At 42.8% G+C, this 22,267-nt stretch overlaps 1 protein-coding gene and 1 pseudogene across 7 annotated transcripts in view; one reads left to right on the plus strand and one right to left on the minus strand.

Moving 5' to 3' along the window:
- adgrb1a (adhesion G protein-coupled receptor B1a) overlaps positions 1-22,267 on the minus strand; it is a 95,556-nt gene that overhangs the window by 42,654 nt on the left and 30,635 nt on the right. For 3 of the 7 annotated variants that reach the window (XM_028975068.1, XM_028975070.1, XM_028975067.1), the window contains exons 3-7: positions 6,475-6,633; positions 6,297-6,398; positions 4,876-5,043; positions 2,920-3,099; positions 962-1,291 (exon numbers count right to left, since the gene is read on the minus strand). In XM_028975068.1, the coding sequence (XP_028830901.1) occupies positions 962-1,291; positions 2,920-3,099; positions 4,876-5,043; positions 6,297-6,398; positions 6,475-6,633 (939 nt within the window). The remainder of the gene's footprint in view (positions 1-961; positions 1,292-2,919; positions 3,100-4,875; positions 5,044-6,296; positions 6,399-6,474; positions 6,634-22,267) is intronic. The other 4 variants (XM_028975069.1, XM_028975074.1, XM_028975073.1 and 1 more) reach the window with 3 other exon arrangements.
- LOC114789442 (uncharacterized) lies at positions 10,022-10,140 on the plus strand (annotated as a pseudogene).

Here is a 22,267-nt window from a genome sequence, read left to right on the forward strand (position 1 = left end):
GGAAAAGTCTCCATTTGTGATGCATGCTGTGAATGTCACATTAAATACCATGTTCAACCCAAATTTCTTTCGGCACTGTTTTCCTCTGTCAAATGGTACCATAAAAATCTGCATTTTTGCATAAAAGATGTTCAAAATTGCAACTCTACATACAGTTCATTGCAATAATCATATACTTTAGCATCCATAAGTTCATGTTATGCATTACATTTAAGCAAGGGACATTTCTGAGATGTCAATCAGATAAAGTGATAATTTATTTGCATGTTATTTGTTTCTGTCAATGACTACAGTATATTTAATGCTTGTGATGCCAATGAACAATATGTACGAGGAGCATAGAAAACTGAGCGAGGCTCATCTGTGTAATGAAGTGATGGTCATTCATTGAACTTCATTATTAAAACATCATTTCTTGGAGAGATGGAACTATCAATTTATTTCTAAATCCTGAAGATACACATTTATTAATGTGCCATGGAAATTGGGCCATTTCAGACAAAACATAAACATAGAATAAATTGAGAAGTTAAAACTATCAGTTGTTAGGATATTTATAATCAGGTAGTCCAGGTAGTGAGTATTACAAAAGTAAAAATGTATCTGGTCATGTAATTTTTTGTATTATGAATCAAAAGCAGTAATATTTTTTAATCATAGAAAGTTATGTCTATAAGCCCTGATCTATGTAATATGACAATGATATGACTACCAGGGTGGCAGTAGCCTAGTGGGTAACACACTCGCCTATGAACCAAGAAGACCCAGGTTCAAACCCCACTTTCTACCAAGACACATAGCCCTGAGTGTTTCCAGGCTGACTGTCCCTGTCACTACCGATTGTGCAGTAGTACAGAAAAAAAACATAGAGATGGCCTCTCAATATTCCACACCCCTTACAGAACAACATTGGGTTCTTAAGGTTTAAATGTTGTCATTTTGCTACTTGGTCTCAACTCACCTGGGCACCTTTTCTCATTGCACTTTCGCACCTCCTCGCGGTCCCCAGGGCACTGCTTCCCTCCAAAGAAGGGCCCATAGCAGACCCTCTGCCTCTGCTGGCTCCCTCCTCCACATGTTTTGGTGCAGCTGGACCATGAGCTCCAGAGCTGCCAGCGGCCATCCACAGGACACTCCCCCAAGTTGCATTCACGGGTTTCTAGCCATTCCCCACGACACTCTGAGCCACCGTATGAGGGGCCATTGCATTCCCGGATCCGCTGCATGGTCCCGTTAGAACAGGAGGCTGAACAGGAACTCCAGCTTGACCACTCATTCCATACCCCATCCACTAGGGAGATGAGAAAGATTAAATTATTGTAGTTTGCAATTTCTTAGCACTATTTTAGCTTTGCAATGCACAATGTGGTTTGCCATCTAAGGTGGAAGCATGTTAAAGGCATCTTTTGGCTTCACCCAAAAAGATGGGGCTCTGCGTAGTGCTGGGTGCACAAAAAAGGAAGATGGCAAACGTGACTGATTTCACTTTTATTTTCTCTAATAGTATGATGAACAGTATGCAACAGAACTCATAGTCTTTTCTCAGAATGTGAAAAGCAAACATTTATATTGGTAAATTTAATAACTTGTTACTTTATATTTTTCTCAATCAAGTTGTTGAAATTTCTGAAGGATAATGAGTGGATGCACCTAAGAGGACTTTTGAGGTTCATGGCAAAGGATTTGAATACTCATGTACATGTTTTGCTTTTCTCACTGAGTCATTATGGGGAAATTAAATTACTTTGTTAGGCTGTGATATAGCTAAATCTGGCTTCATTAGACAACCGTGTCAGGTGGCACAATCGGACCACACCTCTTACCTGATCAAAATGACAGAAATTTATGTGCACATGAGAAGAATCATTGTGAACGACACACATGAAACATGATGTCAGGACGTAGGGGAGTTTGCAGAAAACCTCAACATTTCACTGCTGTCTTTACTGTGACCACACAGCTAATGCTGTTGTTGACATCTTGATGATTTGTAACATTCAACTATGGGGGTTTTCAGACTTTACAAATCATTTTCATTTCTCCTTCTCTGAAGTCATGAAACACTTCAGAGGTTAAGCTGTACCCTAGAGGCAATCTAAGAATTTGATCATCAAATTTGTAAGTGGATCTTTGGCAAGCGTGAAAAATGCCCTGCCAGGGAAAGCAAAACGGGGATAAAATCACATAATAATGCACTATTGTGTCATTTCCTCCTCCAGGGTCACAGCATTTCAGAGACTACATCACCAGAGTGACTTTGGCAGATCTAGCCTGAGGTCTGGCAGGGGAGTAAATTTACAGGGATGAAGAGGACTACCTGCCAAGGAAAATCCTCCCTTGATGTTTCCTTGGTGCTGAGAACAAATGGCTGTTTTTCTGATTCAGTTTACTACAGCTTACACAACATCACTATACAAATGTGTGGTTTCGTAGATCACAACTAAGAGCGCATTATCTGGGTGGTACTAGCCTAGTGGTTAACACACTCGCCTATGAACCAGAAGACCCAGGTTCAAATCCCACTTACTACCATTGTGTCCTCCAGTGGGGGACTATCCCTGTAACTCCTGGTAGTAAGTCTCTCTGGATAAGGGCATCTGATAAATGCTCTAAATGTAAATGTAAATGAATTGATCCTGGAAAAAAAACATGGAACTAAATATTTGTTTCTTTTGGAAATGCAGAAAAATGTATTGCCTTTTTTATGGTCATTAATTAAAACAGGGGGCTTAAATTAGTTTGTGTTTGTGTCAGTGATCCGAATGTATGCAATTCTGTCAAGGTTGTGTTCCATGGAATCTGCACCACAGCACTCCCCATGCCACTTGACAAAAGCACCCTCCATTACAGACTGTTTAATTTGGCAATGACAGCCTCTCCATCCCTGAGTCTGCTCTCAGCAGTAATAAGGCAGGTCACCTGGGCAAACGGCGATGTTGCAGAACTTGCGCTGCTTCTCTGGTCCGGTGCACGGCTCCCCTCCAAACTGTGGTGGCTTGCAGGTCCTGGTGCGCTCCCGCTCCCCCCGTCCACACGTAGAGGAGCACAGGCTCCATGGTGACCACTCCTCCCACACGCCATGCACTGCAATCAGAGCGGCTAGGGAATGATTTATAGAGAGTAATAGACAGAGTGCCAACACAACAAACAAATGTATGAAAACCATGTATACTCACACATCCAGATTCTTCCCATTTACCCCATTTTTATTGACATATTGACTTGCGTTATTGTAACATTTAATAATTACATTTCCCTTTTTCTAACACATTGTTAAATGTTTCATGAATACTGGACCACGTCACATGAAAAAGAACGTGAAGTAATAGCCATTGTGATGCAGTACACTGCAGCACAGCACACAATGCAAACATTGAAATGTCTCCTCTGCTTTTAACCCATCACCCTTAGTGAGATGTGGGCAGCCATGACAGGTGGCTGGGGAGAAGTCTGTGGGTACGGTACTTTGCTTTTTGGCACCTCAGTGACACCTAGGGTTAGGGTTAGGGCTCGGACCTTCTGTTATGTGTCCGCTTCCTTACCTGCTAGGCCACCACTGCCCCTCCATTGTCTCCAACCTGATCTTATTAAGACTCATATAGCTACATCACATTATGAGCCTCATTTCATTTGCTCATGTGGCAAGAAAAAAAAGGAATGTGAATTGATCTTTATCAGAATATAACACATAATTTGGCTTAAAAAATGTGATATTTAATTCCTCAAGTGGCATCCAAAGATTTAAAGGCATCATTGGCATTGACTAACATCTGTGTTCATGAGTCCATAATACAAGAAACATTGAAGAAGCAGGCTGTCTATGGCAGGTTACTAAAAGGAACATTGCTCCACAGTGGTACTGGCCAAATGTTTTGTGGGCTGATTAGATGAAAACTGACCGATTTGGGGAAACTCAGCACTATATCTAGCATAAAAAGAACGCTGCATCATCATGAAAACATCATCCCATTCGTGAAGTATGGTAGAGGAAACATCATGATTTGGGCCTGTCTTGCTGCATCAGAGCTTGGCCAGCTTGCAATCATTGAGGAAATTAATTCCCAAGTGTATCAAAAAATTGTGCTGGGAATGTGAGCATGTCTGTACCTCAGCTGAAACGCTGTAGAAGTTGGGTGATGCAACAGGACAATGAACCAAAACATCAAAGCAAGTCCACAACAGAAGGAATTCAGTGGCCGAGAGTGCAGACTTCAACCCAATAGAGATGCTAAGGAATGATTTGAAGAGATCCATGCATGACATATCAAAAAAATATGACATAGCTAAAGCTGTTCAGCCAGGAAGAATACACTAATCCACAGCTACAGGATGTGCCTGGCTGAGGTTGTTCTTGCCAATGGGGGCAGGTTCAATACTAAGGGTTCACATTCTTTTCCCATCAGCAAAATGAGTTGTTTATGGTTGTTCTTAATACAAACTGGAATGATCAGATTTTTGTATTATTATTTTATACACATTTACAGTTTATCCACATTTTATAGTTTTTCTCAGCAGATTATCTATTTGCCAAATTTTTGCTACAGGACATTTTGATATGCTTCTGTGTTTGACTGTGAATGCAGATGCTCAGATTCCTCTCTGTTTGGCACTAGTGAGTTTCAGCCACAGTGCGTGCCACAGCTAAGCCCTTTCCCAGCAAGGCTGCACTGCTCTCTTCCATTGGGCTTCCACCAGAACCTGGTCAAGTGCCCCAAGCCCAGAGAAGGGAGACCTCAAGTGGGGGGGACTGCAAGCCATGAGTGGGTAAGGGACAGAGGAAGTGAAGGGTGCAGGTTTGGTGGCAGTTCAGGGTGGTGAAGGTGCTGGGCAGGGTAGGGATGGGGTGGAGCAGGTTCAGAGATGGCCTGGGCTTACCTGGGCACACAGCAGAGTTGTTGCAGGGCCTTTGCTCCCGTAGTGGCCCGCTGCACTGCGTGCTGTAGGAGGATGAGACACAGAAACGTGTGCGACTCTGCCAGCCTTCACCACATGTGGCTGAACATACACTCCAAGGCGACCATTCCTCCCCTGATGATGAGTCGACTGAGGGAAGCACAGTTAGGGGCACAAGAAGGGAGGGAGGAAGGGACAATTAGAGGAGGGAAAAGGGCCAAAACTAATTAGCATGCAGGAACAGCTGTGTCTGCCAAATTGAAGGGAGAAGTGGGGTTCAGGTCTGCACTTGCTTTGAGGCTTGAGAAACTGATGCCATATCCACAGATATGTCAGTCAGTAGGTTTCATGATGATTTGCTGAGGCCATGTAATTGTAGCAGCCAGAGTCTTGTCTGATTGTCCGATACTCACTCATACACTCTCCAACAAAACAATTCAAGAAGCAGTGGCAGGATTTACCCCCCATTTATACAGGAAGTGACATTTAACGTAACAATCCGAGGCTTTGTTTGTTATAGGTCACATGGTTTTCTACTTAAACGATACACGCCTCAAAGCAGGTCTTCATCTGCCACACCTCCGTTATACTTGATATGCGCTTTGAGGCTTCATGTGGCCATCACTAGTATAAAGTATCAGTATCAGAATTTTTTTACTTGATATCGGATCAAAAAGGAAATCAGTGGTATCGCACATCCCTAGTCCAAAAGAAGAACCTGTTGAACCATTTTTGAGCCAGGAAACCAGGAAATGGACGGCACCATAGATGGCCGACTCAAAGGGGGGGGGGGGGGGGGGTATCTCTCATGGTTGTTATTTTTTGGTTTATTTATTTAGAATTTTGATTTGGGAAAATATTGCTTCATTAAATTTGTTGCTGTATTTACTACGGATAAACTGAGTGTGATTCGTACGTGTTCGAGTTTGTTGGTAAAATGTGTCGTCTTGTAATGGTCTGATAAGACATTATATATGTTCCCCTGTGTGTTTGACTGTGAGGTCAGTTTTTGGTTTAAGTGGGCTTTTTATGGACTTTGACACTTATTAATCTTTGGGTAAATAAAACCCACTCCTTTTCCTAAACCTCACATGTCATCATGCTTGCCTATTTAGTCCCTCACAATCAGATAATGTGGTATAACCATGTGGTATTTATCTGAGTAAAGATAAATACCACATGGTTAAATATCAAGCATATAACTGCCAAGCAGCTATCTAAGTGATGTGTTTGTGTGCTTTTTTTTTTTTAAATAGTGCCCATAATATCTATCATGTTCTTATTTGTCTCCAAAATGGTGTAACAGAATCACACACAGCAGGATTTCTCTTGCCATTCTAGATTAGTCCAGAGAAGTGGTCACCAAATCTCCACGCTTGACTGAAGTCAGTACTGGTACTTACCAGTTTGAGGGGACTGGCCACTACGAGTCTTCTCTGATTCATCTCGTTTACGATTGTCCACGGAACGCAGTGATTGGCTACGGGAGTTGTGTCTCACCTTTCCTGTGAGGAGTAGATATATGTTTCATTGATGTAACCTGTAATGTCTCAGCGTGATCTTATGTGTGAGGTCCCTCACCTGTACAGGGTTGTGCATTGCAGAGCCGGCCCTCGTCCACCACACCTTCACACTGCTGTGCTTCCTTGTTGGATGATAGACAGGTACGGGTTCGAGTCTGGACTCCGCCACCACACTCACTACTGCACTCTGTCCATTGGCCCCAAGTGCTCCAGCCCCCTAAACACAAACCAACCAAAGAACACCCCAAAACAAATGAATTATTAGTAAAAAAAAAACACATCTTAACACAATTACATGACATCGACCACATAATAATTAGAAAATCCCTTTCCAGTGATGAAGGTCTATTTTGCCATCCATTACCAGGCCGAGGGCTGGACAAATGGGCCCATAAATACAGGCAGAATATGAGCCTCAGTGCCCTCAGCACTCATGAATGTTTAATAGAGGAGACTCTTGCCTGTCTGCCTCCATTGGCTCAGACAAATACTGTATGTATTAATCTGCATGAATAGAACATGAACTTGGCTGGGGTCCAGATGCTGGCCTTTTTAATTACTCACAAATCAATTGTGGAGGTGGCAGGCAGGCGGGCTGTCGGGTGGCAAAGAGTGAGGGGACAGGTATGGTCCTCAATGTTTCATGGTGACAGGAAAAAAGAAAGTGTGGGTTTGGTGGGCTACTGGGTTATGTAAACCTATTTATTATTTAAAGAACATCTATGTTATCATTTGAAGAACAACTATGTAAAGCCATTTAAAATCTGCCTCTTCACACACTATAATGTTTCTAACTTTGACTTTATCCAAGTAGCCCACACATCTGCGCACACACATCATTTAATTTATACAACGCTACCTAACTATATTGGGTTAAACTGGACCAATAAAATACCTGCATATTAGTAAACATATTGTCATTTTAATTTAAATGTTTAATTTTCATTTAACAACATATTTTGGTGCTAGACAGATTTTTTTAAGCAATGTGAATCTGTAGGCAATATGTACACTAATATGTAGGTATTTTATTGGTCCAGTTTCTGTCCAGCTTGTTTATCAGCTTTAAAAATTAACCCATAATTAACCCAATATAGTTTTTTTATATAAATGAGAAGAAGTCTTTGCTTCTCTGATCTCTGATCTACTAGAAACACTAGCAAACAATACCTGCAATACACAGTTTCTATCTAAACCAATCAGCCGGAATCTGATGTTGAAAAAAAATTGTTAATTTTAGGAGCAGTAACCTGAAAACTTCTGGAATTTTGCATGTGTTGGAAAAGAGTGTGCATTGGAAGAGAGTGTGCGAGAGAGATAGAGAGTGCATGAGAGAGAGAGAGAGAGAGAGAGATGATGGTGACAGAGAACGTCTGTCAACACTCGAGAGTAAAAAGGAGAGAGAAAAGGAAAAAAAAAAAACTCAATTTGCTGATAAGATTGTCTCTCTGGTGAAATACGGCAGAAATGTACGAACTTTTTCAGTGCAATAATCACAGCCGGGTGAAAATGCAGAAGAATAATGTACTGTTTTCCCTCTTCACCCCAAGGACATTTTATTATGCTCTCAATAATTCAGTGTGCTTCTTTTGTTCTGTGTGAGCCCCTGTATATTCTGGCTGTTGGAATAGGGACCTTTATCATCCACTAAAATCCTCCGCTGTCCTCAGCCTTTCTCCTCTCATTATAGATTTTTTCTACTACTTTATCCTTATTTTCATTTCACATCTTCCTTAGTGGACCCCCTTCCTTTACCCGCTGGTTGGTGGATTGTCCTTCTGCCTCACTCTGGCTGTGTTTTGTGCTCATTCTAGGGACACATTCACTTTGAAAAACGTTCTCATCTAGTAGGAGAGAGGTCACTGAAAGTCATCATTTCCCAGCAGTGATGGTGAGAGTGGATCTCTGGTTACTGATCTCCTATTAGAGGTCTCTAACCTCATCAATACGAGTCCATCATAGCCACAAACCACAGTCGCCACTCAGAGATCAGTTACATACGCTTGCAATCTGATGCCTGTCACCTCTGTGTGAGTATGAAATACCAGCAAATGACAGGCAGTATGAAGTATGTGTTCATACTGTGGTGTATATGTGTGTCCTTTAATCATTGCAACATGCCTTTAAATACTTTTTGCCTAACATGCCTTTTTAAATACCAATAATACATAACAACATATTAACAATATATAACATTTGCACATGCAGACAGATTTTGGCCTATACTGTAAATCAGGTTAACAGGAGAGAATCATATATGCAAAGATGCTGTATCATACGGTGAGTGCTGACACCCAGAGGACAGAACCAGTCAACTACATAGATAGAGATAACAGAAATTAAAAAGTGAGAGATTAGACTGGCAGAAATTTGGCTAGAGAGAGGCACAAAGAAAACAATCAAGAGGAGAATGTTGCATTATGGGTAAGCTTCCTCTTGGCTGAATCACACCTCAAACGTGTCCTATTCAGTCCCATACAATTACAGTCAGTTTCAACTCTAATTGCACAAAGATAGCATGACAATCTGAAAAACAAACAGTTCAGTGACAAAGGACTACCTCATTGCACCCAAATTTGTGTTCCACGCTGGGTAGTGCTCAGGTCTAATCCACTCCCCTCACCTTCTCTCTCTTTGTCTTTATCGCTCTTCTTTCCCTGTCTGTCTTGTTGTGCAGCCAGTATCACATTCAGGATAAATATTTGAACAGCTGCCCTTGTGCTATCGCATCCTATCGATTAATCTAACTCTGGGGACAGGAAGCACAGCTTGGATCTCCCTAGGGACCCAAACTGAGCTATTATCCCCGTGTGTTTTAACCATTCTGAATTTAAAGTATTCCCACACGTATTTGTTAATCTATGAGTTGCAATAATACCATTTTGACCTCAGACACATTGTCCTATGTGTGTCACAAGTAAATATTGAAAAACAGAACATCTCTGCTGGTCTCTAAATAAATTCACCTTGTACTTGTGTCTTCTGGTTATTCTCTGTTAGGTGTATGTGATAGTTATTATGAGATATTTTTGTATTGGGCTCATGCTTTTAGTGACCAAATGCTAATGTTTTTCGGATATAAGAATTGCCACCCTCTGTTATTTTCTGAATAAATAAATACTTTCAATTGCTCAGAGACAGAACAACTGTCCCTTCTTCAACCTTTCTTCTGTCCACCCCTGTCCATCCTTCAAAGCAATTCTCAAGATCTCATCTCTACCACCTCCAGCTATGCCTCCTTTTTCATCAATGCCACTGTACCCAACCCACATAACATTGCTAATCTAATTACAGTCTACTGTTTACTACTGTTCCTTTTTACCCTCTGCCTGTTACAAGTCACTCCTTCCACTCTTCTCCACCCATTCCACCCTGTCTTCACCCTCTTCTTCACCTCTCATTTAGTTAAATTAGTGTTGTGTTTGTAAAATTTTGTGTTTAATGGTTGGCATATGTTAACTTTAAGTTGATTAGCATAGCGCTGCTAAGTTAGAGTGTCTAGAGCTCTTTTTTTCCCCGAACATGTGCAGTCAGGTTTTTTGGACGTGTCTAGGTGATTAAAAATTCACATCATTGGCTTCTACGTGCATATTCAATCTATTATGGCTTACGGCCATACCAGCTGAAGAACGCCCAATCTCGTCTTATCTCGGAAGCTAAGGAGGGTTGAGCCTGGTTAGTACTTGGATGGGAGACTGTCTGGGAATACCAGGTGCTGTAAGCTTTAACTGGGGCAGTGGCCAAGCAGCACCGTAATCAGAAGGTTGCCTGTTCAAATCCCAAGCCGCCAAGGTGCCACTGAGGTTCTACTGAGCAAAGTGCCGTCCCCAGACACTGCTCCCCGGGCGCCTGTCACTTCTGACCACTGCTCACTAAGGGTGATGAGTTAAAAGCAGAGGACACACATTTCCACACATTTCATTGTGTCCACCGTGTGTTGTGCTGCAGTGTTTCACAATGACAAATCACTTCACTTTTACTTAATAAAACAGGTTTTCTGGCAGCTTTTCACATTCAAAGCCCTCCAATGCACACGTGCGATCTTTGAAAACTGCTCCACCTCCCCACACACACACCCCCCCACCCGCTCAGCTGCAACCCCCAACCTCTAACCTCTAAACAGAAAAAGGATATACATGACGCTGACTCCCTGTAACCTGATTATCCCTCTGTCCTTCCTCTTATTCACACACATGTATTCTGTTTTAGACCCACTGACCTTTATTCCTCTCCTCTCTATACCATGCATTCAGGTTTCCAGGTTCTCTTCTATCAGCACCCTACTCCCACTACATCTCAGAGACATCAGTCCATCAGTCCGGTCTGTCTGTCAACCTGTCGATCACCAAACGACTCTGAGCAAATTTTCTATACCTCCTGGTTCACAATCTTTACCTCATCCAGCCAAATGGTGCAGATCCTTCACCATTTTTCTGACAATCCCACTTCTTCGCCAACCTTATTTTCTAAATACTTTTCTGTACTTTCTAATTCAACCACCAGGTTTCCTTCTCCTCTTTCCTCTGCCCAGACTTCACACCAAGAATCTTTCTAGCTTTCCTCCTCACCATTTCTGCAGTGGTTGTACAATTATCTGAGCTCTTTCAGTGGTCAGCCAGTTGTCAGTGAACTTTTGATCCACTTAGGAAGCAACACTGACTGACAATCAATTTCACATGCTGTTATGCAAATGGAATAGACATCAGGTGGAAATTATAGGCAATCAGCAAGACATCTCCAACCAAAGGCGTGGTTCTGCAGGTGGTGACCACAGACTACTTATCAGTTTCTGTGGTTTCTGGCTGATGTTTTGGTCACTTTTGAATGCTGGGGGTGTTTTTACTCAAGTGGTAGTATGAGACGGAGTATAAAACCTACAAAAGTGGCTCAGGTAATGCAGCTCATCCAGGATGGCACTTCAATATGAGCTGAGGCAAGAAGGTTTGCTGTGTGATTCATTTACATATTTACATTTACAGCATTTATCAGACGCCTTTATCCAGAGCGACTTACAATCAGTAGTTACAGGGACAGTCTCCCTGGAGCAACTTAGGGTTAAGTGTCTTGCTCAGGGACACAATGGTAGTAAGTGGGATTTGAACCCGGGTCTTCTGGTTCATAGGCGAGTGTGTTACCCACTAGGCTACTACCACCCACCCTGTGTCTGTCAGCGTAGTGTCCAGAGTGTGGAGACACTACCAGGAGACAAGCCAGTACATAAGGCGACATGGAAGAGGCTATAGGAGGGCAACGACCCAGCAACAGGACCACTACCGCTGCTTTTATGTGAGAAGGAACAGGGGGAGCACTGCCAGTCTGCTCAAATGGTCAGAAACAGACTCCATGATGGTAATCCACAGATGGGGGTTCTGCTTACAGCCAAACACTGTGCAGCACGTTTAGCATTTTCTAGAGAACACCTAGATTGGCAAATTTGCCACAGGCTCCCTGTGCTCTTCAGAGATAAAAGCAGGTTGAGCACACTGAGAACATGTGACAGAGTCTGGAGACACCGTGGAGAACGTTCTGCTTACTGCAACATCCTCTAGCATGACCAGTTTGGCAGTGGCTCAGTAATGGTGTAGGGTGGCATTTCTTTTGGGGGCCCACAGTGTGCTTGCCAGTTGTAGTCTGACTACCATTAGCTACCGAGATGAGAGCCTCAGTTCCCTCATGATACCATATGTTTGTGCGGTTGGCCCTGGGTTGATCAGCAAGACAATGCTAGACCTGTGTGGACTGTGTCAGCATTTCCTGGAAGACAAAGGCATTGATGATATGGACTGGCCTACCCATTCCCCAGACTTAAATCCAATTGAGCACATCTAGGACATCATATCTCAACATCCACCAACACCATGTTGCAATACAGACTGTCCAGGAGTTGGCGGGTGCTTGAGTCCATGGGAGGAGGAGGGAGGAGATATCTCTGGAGACCATCCGCCACATCAGCAGCATGCCCAGGTGTTGTAGGGAGGTCATACAGGCACATGGAGGCCACACACACTACTGAGACTAATTTGTATTTGTTTTAAGGACATTACATCAAAGTTGGACCAGACTGTATGTGTTTTAACATTTTGAGTGTGAATCCAAATCCAGACCTCCATGGGTTGATAAATTTGATTTCAATCTGTAGCCCTGCTGATATTTTATTCTGTTTATTTTATTTATTTTATAGAACTGATAAATGCCTGGATAAGGTATTTATTTATTGTTTATTTATTGTATGGAGGAACAATTGTTGTATTTGCATTTAATTAACTTTTTGTATATGTAAAGTATTTCCTTTCGGTAATGTGTGTACTACCTGCCTACTGTGTGTGAGCGGGGGGGTGATTGGTTGGAGAGACCGGAAGAGAAGGGAGAGGAGAAGGATGGAGGACGGACGCGAGGTGCAGTAAAGTTACCTGCGAGTCCGGTGGAAATAGATACATAGCACATGTATTTATACCCTCCGGAACATATTGCGCTAGTGGGAGACGGATAGTGACCCATTACGATAGCGGATATTATAGACAGATTACGATCGCGAAACCGAGCGGTGAATCCGACGCGGTACGCGGGTCACAGAAGGGAAGACGCGGACGTCAGGTCGCCAACGCGGAGGCCAGGACCGAGCGAGCTCTGCTGGACACCAGGACCGATCCTGAGAAGGCTCCTTCATGCCGTTCAGCGGATGACGGAGTAAGGAGGTACCTGGTATATTTTTGGTTTATTGCTCTACGCGAGTGAAGCAGCCATTTTCTGTTTCGGCTACCACGCACCCGAGCAGCGACTGCAACGAGTAGTGTGGGGTACCCGGGTTATTTTAACTATTGACTTTTTGAGTTATTGAGTGTTCGAGGACTTTTACTTTTGAGTTGTTATATATGTGTTGAGTGAAATATTATTTTATCTAATTGTTCATGTTCTAATCATTAATGTAATATGTAAATATATTTAGTAAATTATTTGTGTGTGTTAGAATACTTGTGGTGTGTTAATTTGTGTATTTAGTGGTTTTCCTTATTGGTAAGTGGTGGGAGAAATTTAGCATATCCAAAATTTAACAATAGTTTAACTAGTTAAATACTGAGGTTCAGAGGGAACCCAGGGAGCGTATCCCTGGCTGGGCTAGGGGCGCTACATAAAAATGGAGGCACCGCTGGGATTGGATTGCTAATTGTTGTAATATATATTTTATTTGAGGATTATTACTAATTTACTTTCTTTTACAGTTTTTTTGTGATACACACTGTCACACATTCTTAGAACACATTTACACAGAGAACATTTAAGATGGCACACACAAGTCAGTTCAGAGAGGAATTTAGTGACTGGTGCATAGGTGAAGAACTCCCGGAAACACATGCCTTGATGTTAGTACTCTCTGATGACGTAAAAGTAATTGAAATAGAGGAGACTTTGCACACCATTAAATGTCTTGGAAGAGTAAGAGTACGAGGTAAGACTTTTAAAAGTAACCTCCAGCGTTTTTTTGTACTATGTGAATGCAAAGAATCTATTGATGCTAAGCTCGTGCCACCTCAGATCTGGCCACATCCAGATGCTGTCCCTTGGCTGGTAGTTACAGCATGTGATGATGCTCCAGACGCAGATGAGTTCTCTACCAAACTGAAACTATTACTCCAGTCTGAAGGTAAGACTATGTCTGATGTCCAAGCTATGTTCTCCACTGACTCTGAGAGTCCTGCTCCTACTTCTCTTCTCCGTGCTGTGGGAGATCTGCTGGATAGAATAGGGAAGACATCTTCAGATGGTGGAAGTTTTCGACGTTTTTTTTTTCTGGGACTTTTCCTACACCTGTGGGTGAGGAATCTTTTGATCTTTGGAATGAACAGGCCTATCTGATGATATCCGAGTGTGACTTTTCAGACAAGGAAAAGAAACGTCGCATAATGGAAAGCATTCGAGGACCTGCTTTGGAAGTAATTAAAGCGGCTTGGGATGATACACCCGACCTCAGTTCTAGAGACTATGTGAAGGCTCTGGAACGTGCATTTGGAAGTGCTGAATCTGGTGAAGATCTATATTTCACTTTTAGACTCATGCAACAGTTGCCCCGTGAGAAACTCTCCGATTTTGTAAGGAGGCTTGAAAAACCTTTAAGCAAAGTACTACAGAAAGGAGGAATTTCACTCGCAGATAAGGACAGAGTCAGAGTGGAACAACTGCTACGAGGTGCTGATCCACGTGCTGATTTGAAGCTTCTGCAACTAAGACTAAGAGAGCATTTAAGCAATCCGCCAAATTTTCTACAATTGCTTAGTGAAATACGCGCGGAGGAAGAATATGAAGATTCTCGGGCAAAGCTGAGCACATCGGTGCATAACAAGCGTGTTAATGTACAGCCAGCTATACAGACAGACATTCAAGAACTAAAACGGCAGCTTCAGGATCTTAAGACACAATTAAGCTCCATAGTGAAGAACGACAGTACTGTTGGGGTCACTGACTTAAAGGCTCATTCTCCACCAGACACAGTTGTTGATAGTTGTCCGAACGAGGAAATCACTGCTCTGAAGAAGCAGTTGAAGCGACTACAAAACAAAGTACACCATAGTGGTGGAGAGATCACTGAGGTCACAACTTTTGCTACAGGCATAAAGTCACCCCAGTCCACAAGATTTGTGCCAAAGGACCATCAGCAAAGTGATGGATATTTTTGTTACAGATGTGGGGGTGCAGGACACATTGCTAACAAATGTCACAATGAGGAAAACCAGCGTTTGGTCATTCAGAAGTTGATCAGATCCATAAAAGGCACAAAGAACAAGCTAAAATCTACTGTCCACGGTGATAACGGTAACCTTAACTGTTCAGTGAAGCGAAGTGCCGTTCATCAGAATAATGGCCTTTGTATTCCTGATGGACTTGTAGGACCTTCTACCATTGTACCACTGAAGGTCAATGGTCATGCTTGTGACGCCTTGCTTGACAGCGGGTCACAGGTCACTATAATCTTTGAGTCCTGGCATCGGGAACATCTCTCAGATGTTCCTATTCTCCCAGTGATTGGACTTGCTGTTTGGGGCTTAAGTGAGTCGAGCTACCCCTACAAGGGTTATATAGTGGTTACCATGGAATTCCCCCGGAATTCCCCCAAGCGCTACTGGGAGAACCAGAGACTCTGGCTGTTTTAGCGTTAGTATGTCCTGGTCCCAGGGGACCTGATCAAACTCCAGTGATCATTGGGACAAATGCTAGCCTGTTCCAACGGCTTGCTAAGTTGTGCGAAGACACCGCAGGTGTTGAAGTGATACGGAGCCTTGGAATTAATGCTCCAATAACTATGGAAGGCCATAGTAGACAAAACCACTTGAAAAGACAATGGAAGGACGACGAGGCCGAGGCCATCGGTAGTGTGAGCTGGTCAGGTCCTGGAACACTGGTTTTACCACCGGGAGGCAGCAGTCATGCCCACTGTAAAGTCGACTTCCTGACAAGTGTGCTCGAAGGGGATTTACTACTGGATGTGTCCACAGAGTTAAACATTCCTGCTGGTGTACTAGTTCAGTCATCGGTCACCAGGAGGAGTGAAATTGACGTGGATAGCTTCTCAGTAGTGGTTCACAATGAGTCTTTGAAAGAGACTGTGATTCAAGAAGGAACGGTGCTGGCGCAGTTATATCCAGTGGATTCTGTCTTGCCTGGGTTAGTCTCCTCGGAGACAGAAGACGAACTGGATCCCGCTTTATTCAAATTTGGAGATTCACCCATACCATCTGAGTGGAAGCAAAGATTAAGTCAACAACTCGCAAAGAGATCGAACGTCTTTTCTGTCCTGGAGTGGGACGTGGGTCTAGCTAAAGGGGTAGAACATACCATCCGATTGTCTGACCCAAAACCATTCAGGGAACGTTCACGTCGTATCGCGCCTGCTGATATAGAGGATGTGAGGGAACACCTCAGACAACTGCTTGCTGCAGGAGTTATCAAGGAGTCGCATAGTCCATATGCGTCACCCATAGTGATAGCAAGGAAGAAAAATGGAAGTGTAAGGATGTGTGTAGATTATCGTACGTTAAATACACGCACCACACCAGACCAATACACCACACCGCGCATTGATGATGCCCTCGACTGTCTGGCAGGGAGCAAATGGTTCACTGTTCTTGACTTGAGAAGTGGCTATTATCAAATTGCGATGGCTGAGGAGGACAAAGAAAAAACTGCTTTCATCTGTCCATTGGGATTCTACCAGTTTGAAAGAATGCCGCAAGGTATCTCAGGAGCACCGGCGACATTCCAATGACTTATGGAAAAAACAGTAGGAGATATGAATCTTCTACAGGTTTTAGTTTACCTAGATGACTTAATTGTCTTTGGAGATTCTTTGGAACAACATGAAGAACGCCTACTCAAGGTACTAGACCGATTGGAGAGTGCTGGGTTAAAAGTGTCCTTAGACAAGTGTGTGTTCTGTCAGACGGAAGTCAAATATGTGGGACACATTGTCTCGAAGGATGGCATTGCTACAGACCCAGACAAGGTAGCAGCAGTTGCTAATTGGCCGCAACCCATTGATTTGAAGACACTCCGATCTTTCTTAAGTTTCTGTGGTTATTACCGCAGATTTATCCAAAACTACTCCGCGATCACCAAGCCACTTACAGAACTCACAAAAGGATACCCTCCAATGCAAAAAGGAAAGACATCTCGCAAAGAAACCGCTGGGGAGTACTTCAAGCAGTCTGAACCGTTTGGGGACCGATGGACTGTGGAATGTACTCATTCGTTCAATCAGATCAAGTATGCACTTACCCATGCACCAGTACTGGCCTTTGCTGACCCAAGCAAACCATATGTACTACATGTGGATGCCAGCCTGCAGGGGTTGGGCGCAGTCTTAAATCAAGACCACCCAGAAGGTTTGAGACCTGTTGCATTCGCCAGTCGAAGATTGAATAGTGCTGAACAGAGATATCACATTCATCAGTTGGAATTTCTGGCACTAAAGTGGAGCGTGGTGGATAAGTTCCACGATTACCTTTATGGGGCTCGATTTACTGTGGAAACAGACAATAACCCACTCACGTATGTTCTGAAGTCTGCGAAGCTTAACGCTACTGGGCATAGATGGCTAGCGGCATTGGCTACGTACGATTTTGACGTGCGTTACAGACCTGGAAGAGAGAACATCGACGCTGATCTCCTCTCGAGGAAACATGAAGGGAGAGAAGAGATGCAAGAGTGGCAAGACATATCAAGGACTGGTGTCAAAGTCATTTGCAATAAGTCTCTTGTACGTCATGAACATGGATGCGAGGTTCCACTGGTACAGCAACTAGGAGCAACTCCAGAATGCGTTCCGGAACTGTATGCTTTTCCTACCCGACTGGACCTGAATTCATTGGAGTTGATGACTCAAGCCGAGTTGATCAAAGAACAGAAACAAGATCCTGTAGTGGGGTTAGTCTTGAAGGCTAAACTACAAGGGACATGGCCAGTTGGTACTGGAATTGACCCAGAGATTGCATTATTCAAGCAAGAAGCTGACAAGTTGATTCTGAAAGATGAACTGCTCTTTCGTAAAGTGAATCGAGGAGGAGTGGAAAAAGTACAATTGGTACTACCACGTCGGTTTAGAGGCACCGTGTTGAAAGCATTACACGATGAGGCTGGACATCTTGGAACTGACAGAGTGGTTGATCAGCTGAGAGACCGGTTTTACTGGCCGAAAATGTCCAAGGATGTTGAACAGTACATTAAGTCGTGTGGATACTGTGTGACACGGAAAAGTCCATGTGAAAGGGCTGCTCCCTTGAATCAAATCGTGAGCAGTGGACCCATGGATTTAGTATGTATTGATTTTTTGACCTTGGAAGCTGACTCTAAGGGTCTGGGTAATATTTTAGTGATCACAGATCATTTTACTCGCTACGCACAGGCTTTTGCCACCCGTAATCAGAAAGCGGGCACGGTGGCCAGAGTGCTAGTGGACAAGTACTTTGTACATTACGGGCTTCCTGCTCGTATTCACTCCGATCAAGGACGAGACTTTGAGAGTCACCTAATCCGAGAGTTGACAAGCATGATGGGTATAAAGAAATCAAGAACTACACCATATCATCCTCAAGGTGATCCACAGCCTGAGAGGTTCAACCGGACACTGCTGTCCATGTTAGGGACCTTGAGTGCTGACAAGAAGCAAAAGTGGAGTCAACACCTTGGGCATGTGGTGCATGCTTATAATAGCACCAGAAATGACGCAACAGGATTTTCCCCTTATCGTTTGATGTTTGGGAGGGAAGCAAGACTTCCTGTGGACATTTGTTTCGGTACTTCACCGGACAACCATGACATGGTTACTCATTCACAATACGTGAACAAGTTAAGGATGAGTTTGCAAGAAGCATTCCAGCTTGCTACAGCTGTGGCGAATAAAACCAACGTAACAAGAGGTCATATGACAAAAGAGTGGTCCCTCAGTCTTTAGATCCTGGAGACCGAGTGCTAGTGAAAAATCTTGGATTGCATGGGAAACACAAACTTCAATCCCGTTGGGGTTCTGTGCCATACCGTGTGAAGAGGAAATTGCCGAACTTACCTGTGTATCAGGTTCAACCGGAAACAGGAACTGGTAAGATGAAAGTTCTACACCGTGATCATCTACTACCTATTGGAGAGGCAGTGAGACTTCCATCCACAGTAGAGTTGACTGAAGCATCTCAGAACTCCGCCCATCGACAACGTCGACAGAAAAAACAATGTCCAGATACTGAAATCCAGAATCAGGAAAGTGGAGAAGAATCGTCCGAAGAATCTGAGGGTGGACAGTCTTACATTGAACTTAGATCAATACCATTTGAGTTGCATTCTTTGCCTCAAGGAACAACAGAAACAGAACAGATTCAGGGTGGTGAAGAATCACATGAAGTTCTGGATCAAGAAATGCAAAATGGACCTGAAATGGATTCATCTGGTCTGGAAGACGAAGTGTCTGAAATACTGGACATTCCAATAGAAGAGGAATCTGAAAAATCAGGAGAATCTGAGGACGAAGCTCAGAATATACCTCCATTAATCAGAGAAAGGCGAAAAACTAAACCAGTTGTTAGATTGACCTATGACAAACCCGGACAAAGTATTGATCAGCCGCTGACAATAGTACACCGGGGTGTAGTGATTCATATAGGATCAAGTCAGTAAGATACAGCTCAGGTTATACACACCTCATGCCACGCTAGTAAGGTTATGGTATGTCTGATGAGGACATCTTGACATTTTGAGGGGGGAGAGTGTAGCCCTGCTGATATTTTATTCTGTTTATTTTATTTATTTTATAGAACTGATAAATGCCTGGATAAGGTATTTATTTATTGTTTATTTATTGTATGGAGGAACAATTGTTGTATTTGCATTTAATTAACTTTTTGTATATGTAAAGTATTTCCTTTCGGTAATGTGTGTACTACCTGCCTACTGTGTGTGAGCGGGGGGGTGATTGGTTGGAGAGACCGGAAGAGAAGGGAGAGGAGAAGGATGGAGGACGGACGCGAGGTGCAGTAAAGTTACCTGCGAGTCCGGTGGAAATAGATACATAGCACATGTATTTATACCCTCCGGAACATATTGCGCTAGTGGGAGACGGATAGTGACCCATTACGATAGCGGATATTATAGACAGATTACGATCGCGAAACCGAGCGGTGAATCCGACGCGGTACGCGGGTCACAGAAGGGAAGACGCGGACGTCAGGTCGCCAACGCGGAGGCCAGGACCGAGCGAGCTCTGCTGGACACCAGGACCGATCCTGAGAAGGCTCCTTCATGCCGTTCAGCGGATGACGGAGTAAGGAGGTACCTGGTATTTTTTTGGTTTATTGCTCTACGCGAGTGAAGCAGCCATTTTCTGTTTCGGCTACCACGCACCCGAGCAGCGACTGCAACGAGTAGTGTGGGGTACCCGGGTTATTTTAACTATTGACTTTTTGAGTTATTGAGTGTTCGAGGACTTTTACTTTTGAGTTGTTATATATGTGTTGAGTGAAATATTATTTTATCTAATTGTTCATGTTCTAATCATTAATGTAATATGTAAATATATTTAGTAAATTATTTGTGTGTGTTAGAATACTTGTGGTGTGTTAATTTGTGTATTTAGTGGTTTTCCTTATTGGTAAGTGGTGGGAGAAATTTAGCATATCCAAAATTTAACAATAGTTTAACTTAATACTGAGGTTCAGAGGGAACCCAGGGAGCGTATCCCTGGCTGGGCTAGGGGTGCTACAAATCAATAAGATTTGATTTTGTTGTCAGCACATTCAACCATGTAAAGAACAATGTATTTAATAAGAATAACCCTCCTTTCTAAAGTGTAGAAATATGCACCACCGCCTATTTTGTATTATTCTGCAAACCGGGTCGGGCTCAGGCCGGGCTTAACCTTTTAAGCCTACAACTGCTGATTTTGAAAATAAAAGTTTGTAATTGATAATTTTAATATTTTAATGTGTGTATGCAGGAAGGACATGTGATTGGGGGCCATAAACTGGGTACTTCTGTACTTATATTTACACCCCACAAGACCTTCCAGTCAATCAAAAACTGGTTCAGATATTTACACTGGTCCATTCTTCCTATCTACTTTACAAACATCAACTTCAAGAGCAGACTTTTTGCGTGACATCTACATTTACACAGAAACTAGAAAATCATTGTTATTTACATCAGCTGTGGTTTAGTGTTACTGTATACGTGTCTATAAGAAGATTACAGATAAGTAAGACTATAGCGTGCTGACAGCCACACTTAGACACAGATCTAGTTTTGACCAGAGTGCAGAGAGACAACAGGCATAGGAGAGGGTGTTTTTCTGCAGTATGCATGGGTCAGCTGAGGTGGCATTTCAATTCTGATGATGGATGCTTCTCTCACTAAGGGTGATGGGTTTAAAATCAAGGTGAGAATCAAAAGGCCCCTTTACAGAGAGGTTTAGATGCGTCTTCTGTTATTCGCACAGAAAGAGATGAATCAAAAACAAATATTTGCTCTGCTCTCCTCTTTCTTGTGTTAATCTGCACATAGACAGCCTCTTGCTTCATTTAACTTGTCTGGATACTAAGGATATTACAATTGTGTTAAGAATTGTGCAGCACATTCAAATCTGGAAAACAATAGAAAACAATAGTAATAGTAAGTTGGTCACCGCCATCATCACAAAGTCACCTCTATCAGATTTTTTTTTTTTGTTGTTGGCTTTCAGTCCCACATAGTGAATGTTAGAAATTCCTGTCAGGAAGATGTGGTGGGAAAGGAAGGATGCATATGCATAAATCATATCACAGGTTTTATAAAATAAACATGGTCCATGCTAAAACAGGTAAAACCAGGACATAAACTCATGACCCCAAATGGGATGACAAAGGATAGAACAATGACAGTAAATGGCATGGAAAATGTTTTACTCATTACAACCAGAATCCCATAAAAGTTAGGACATTCTTTAAATCTAAATAAAAATTAACACTAATAGACTTTGGAATTGCAAGAGCCAGTATTTTATTTGCAACAGAACACAGATAACGCCACAAATGAGCTCATTTCATATTTGATGCTTGCTACAGGTGTCAAAATAATTGGGACAGGGACATGTTTACCATAGTGTACACAGGAATATCAAATTTGGACTCGTCTGACCATAGAACACTTTCTCACACTTCAAATGAGTCTTGGCTCACAGGACACGGTGACACTTCTGGACCTTGTTCGAATATGGTTTCCTTTCTGCATGATAGAGCTTTAGATGGCATCGACAGATGGCATGGTGGATTGTGTTCTGGAAGTATTCCTGGGCCTATTTAATAATGTCAGATGCAGTGTTGAACATGGGCATCTTACAAAAG

Source organism: Denticeps clupeoides, chromosome 4 (genome assembly GCF_900700375.1).
Source record: "Denticeps clupeoides chromosome 4, fDenClu1.1, whole genome shotgun sequence".
NCBI classification, from domain to species: Eukaryota; Metazoa; Chordata; class Actinopteri; order Clupeiformes; family Denticipitidae; genus Denticeps; species Denticeps clupeoides.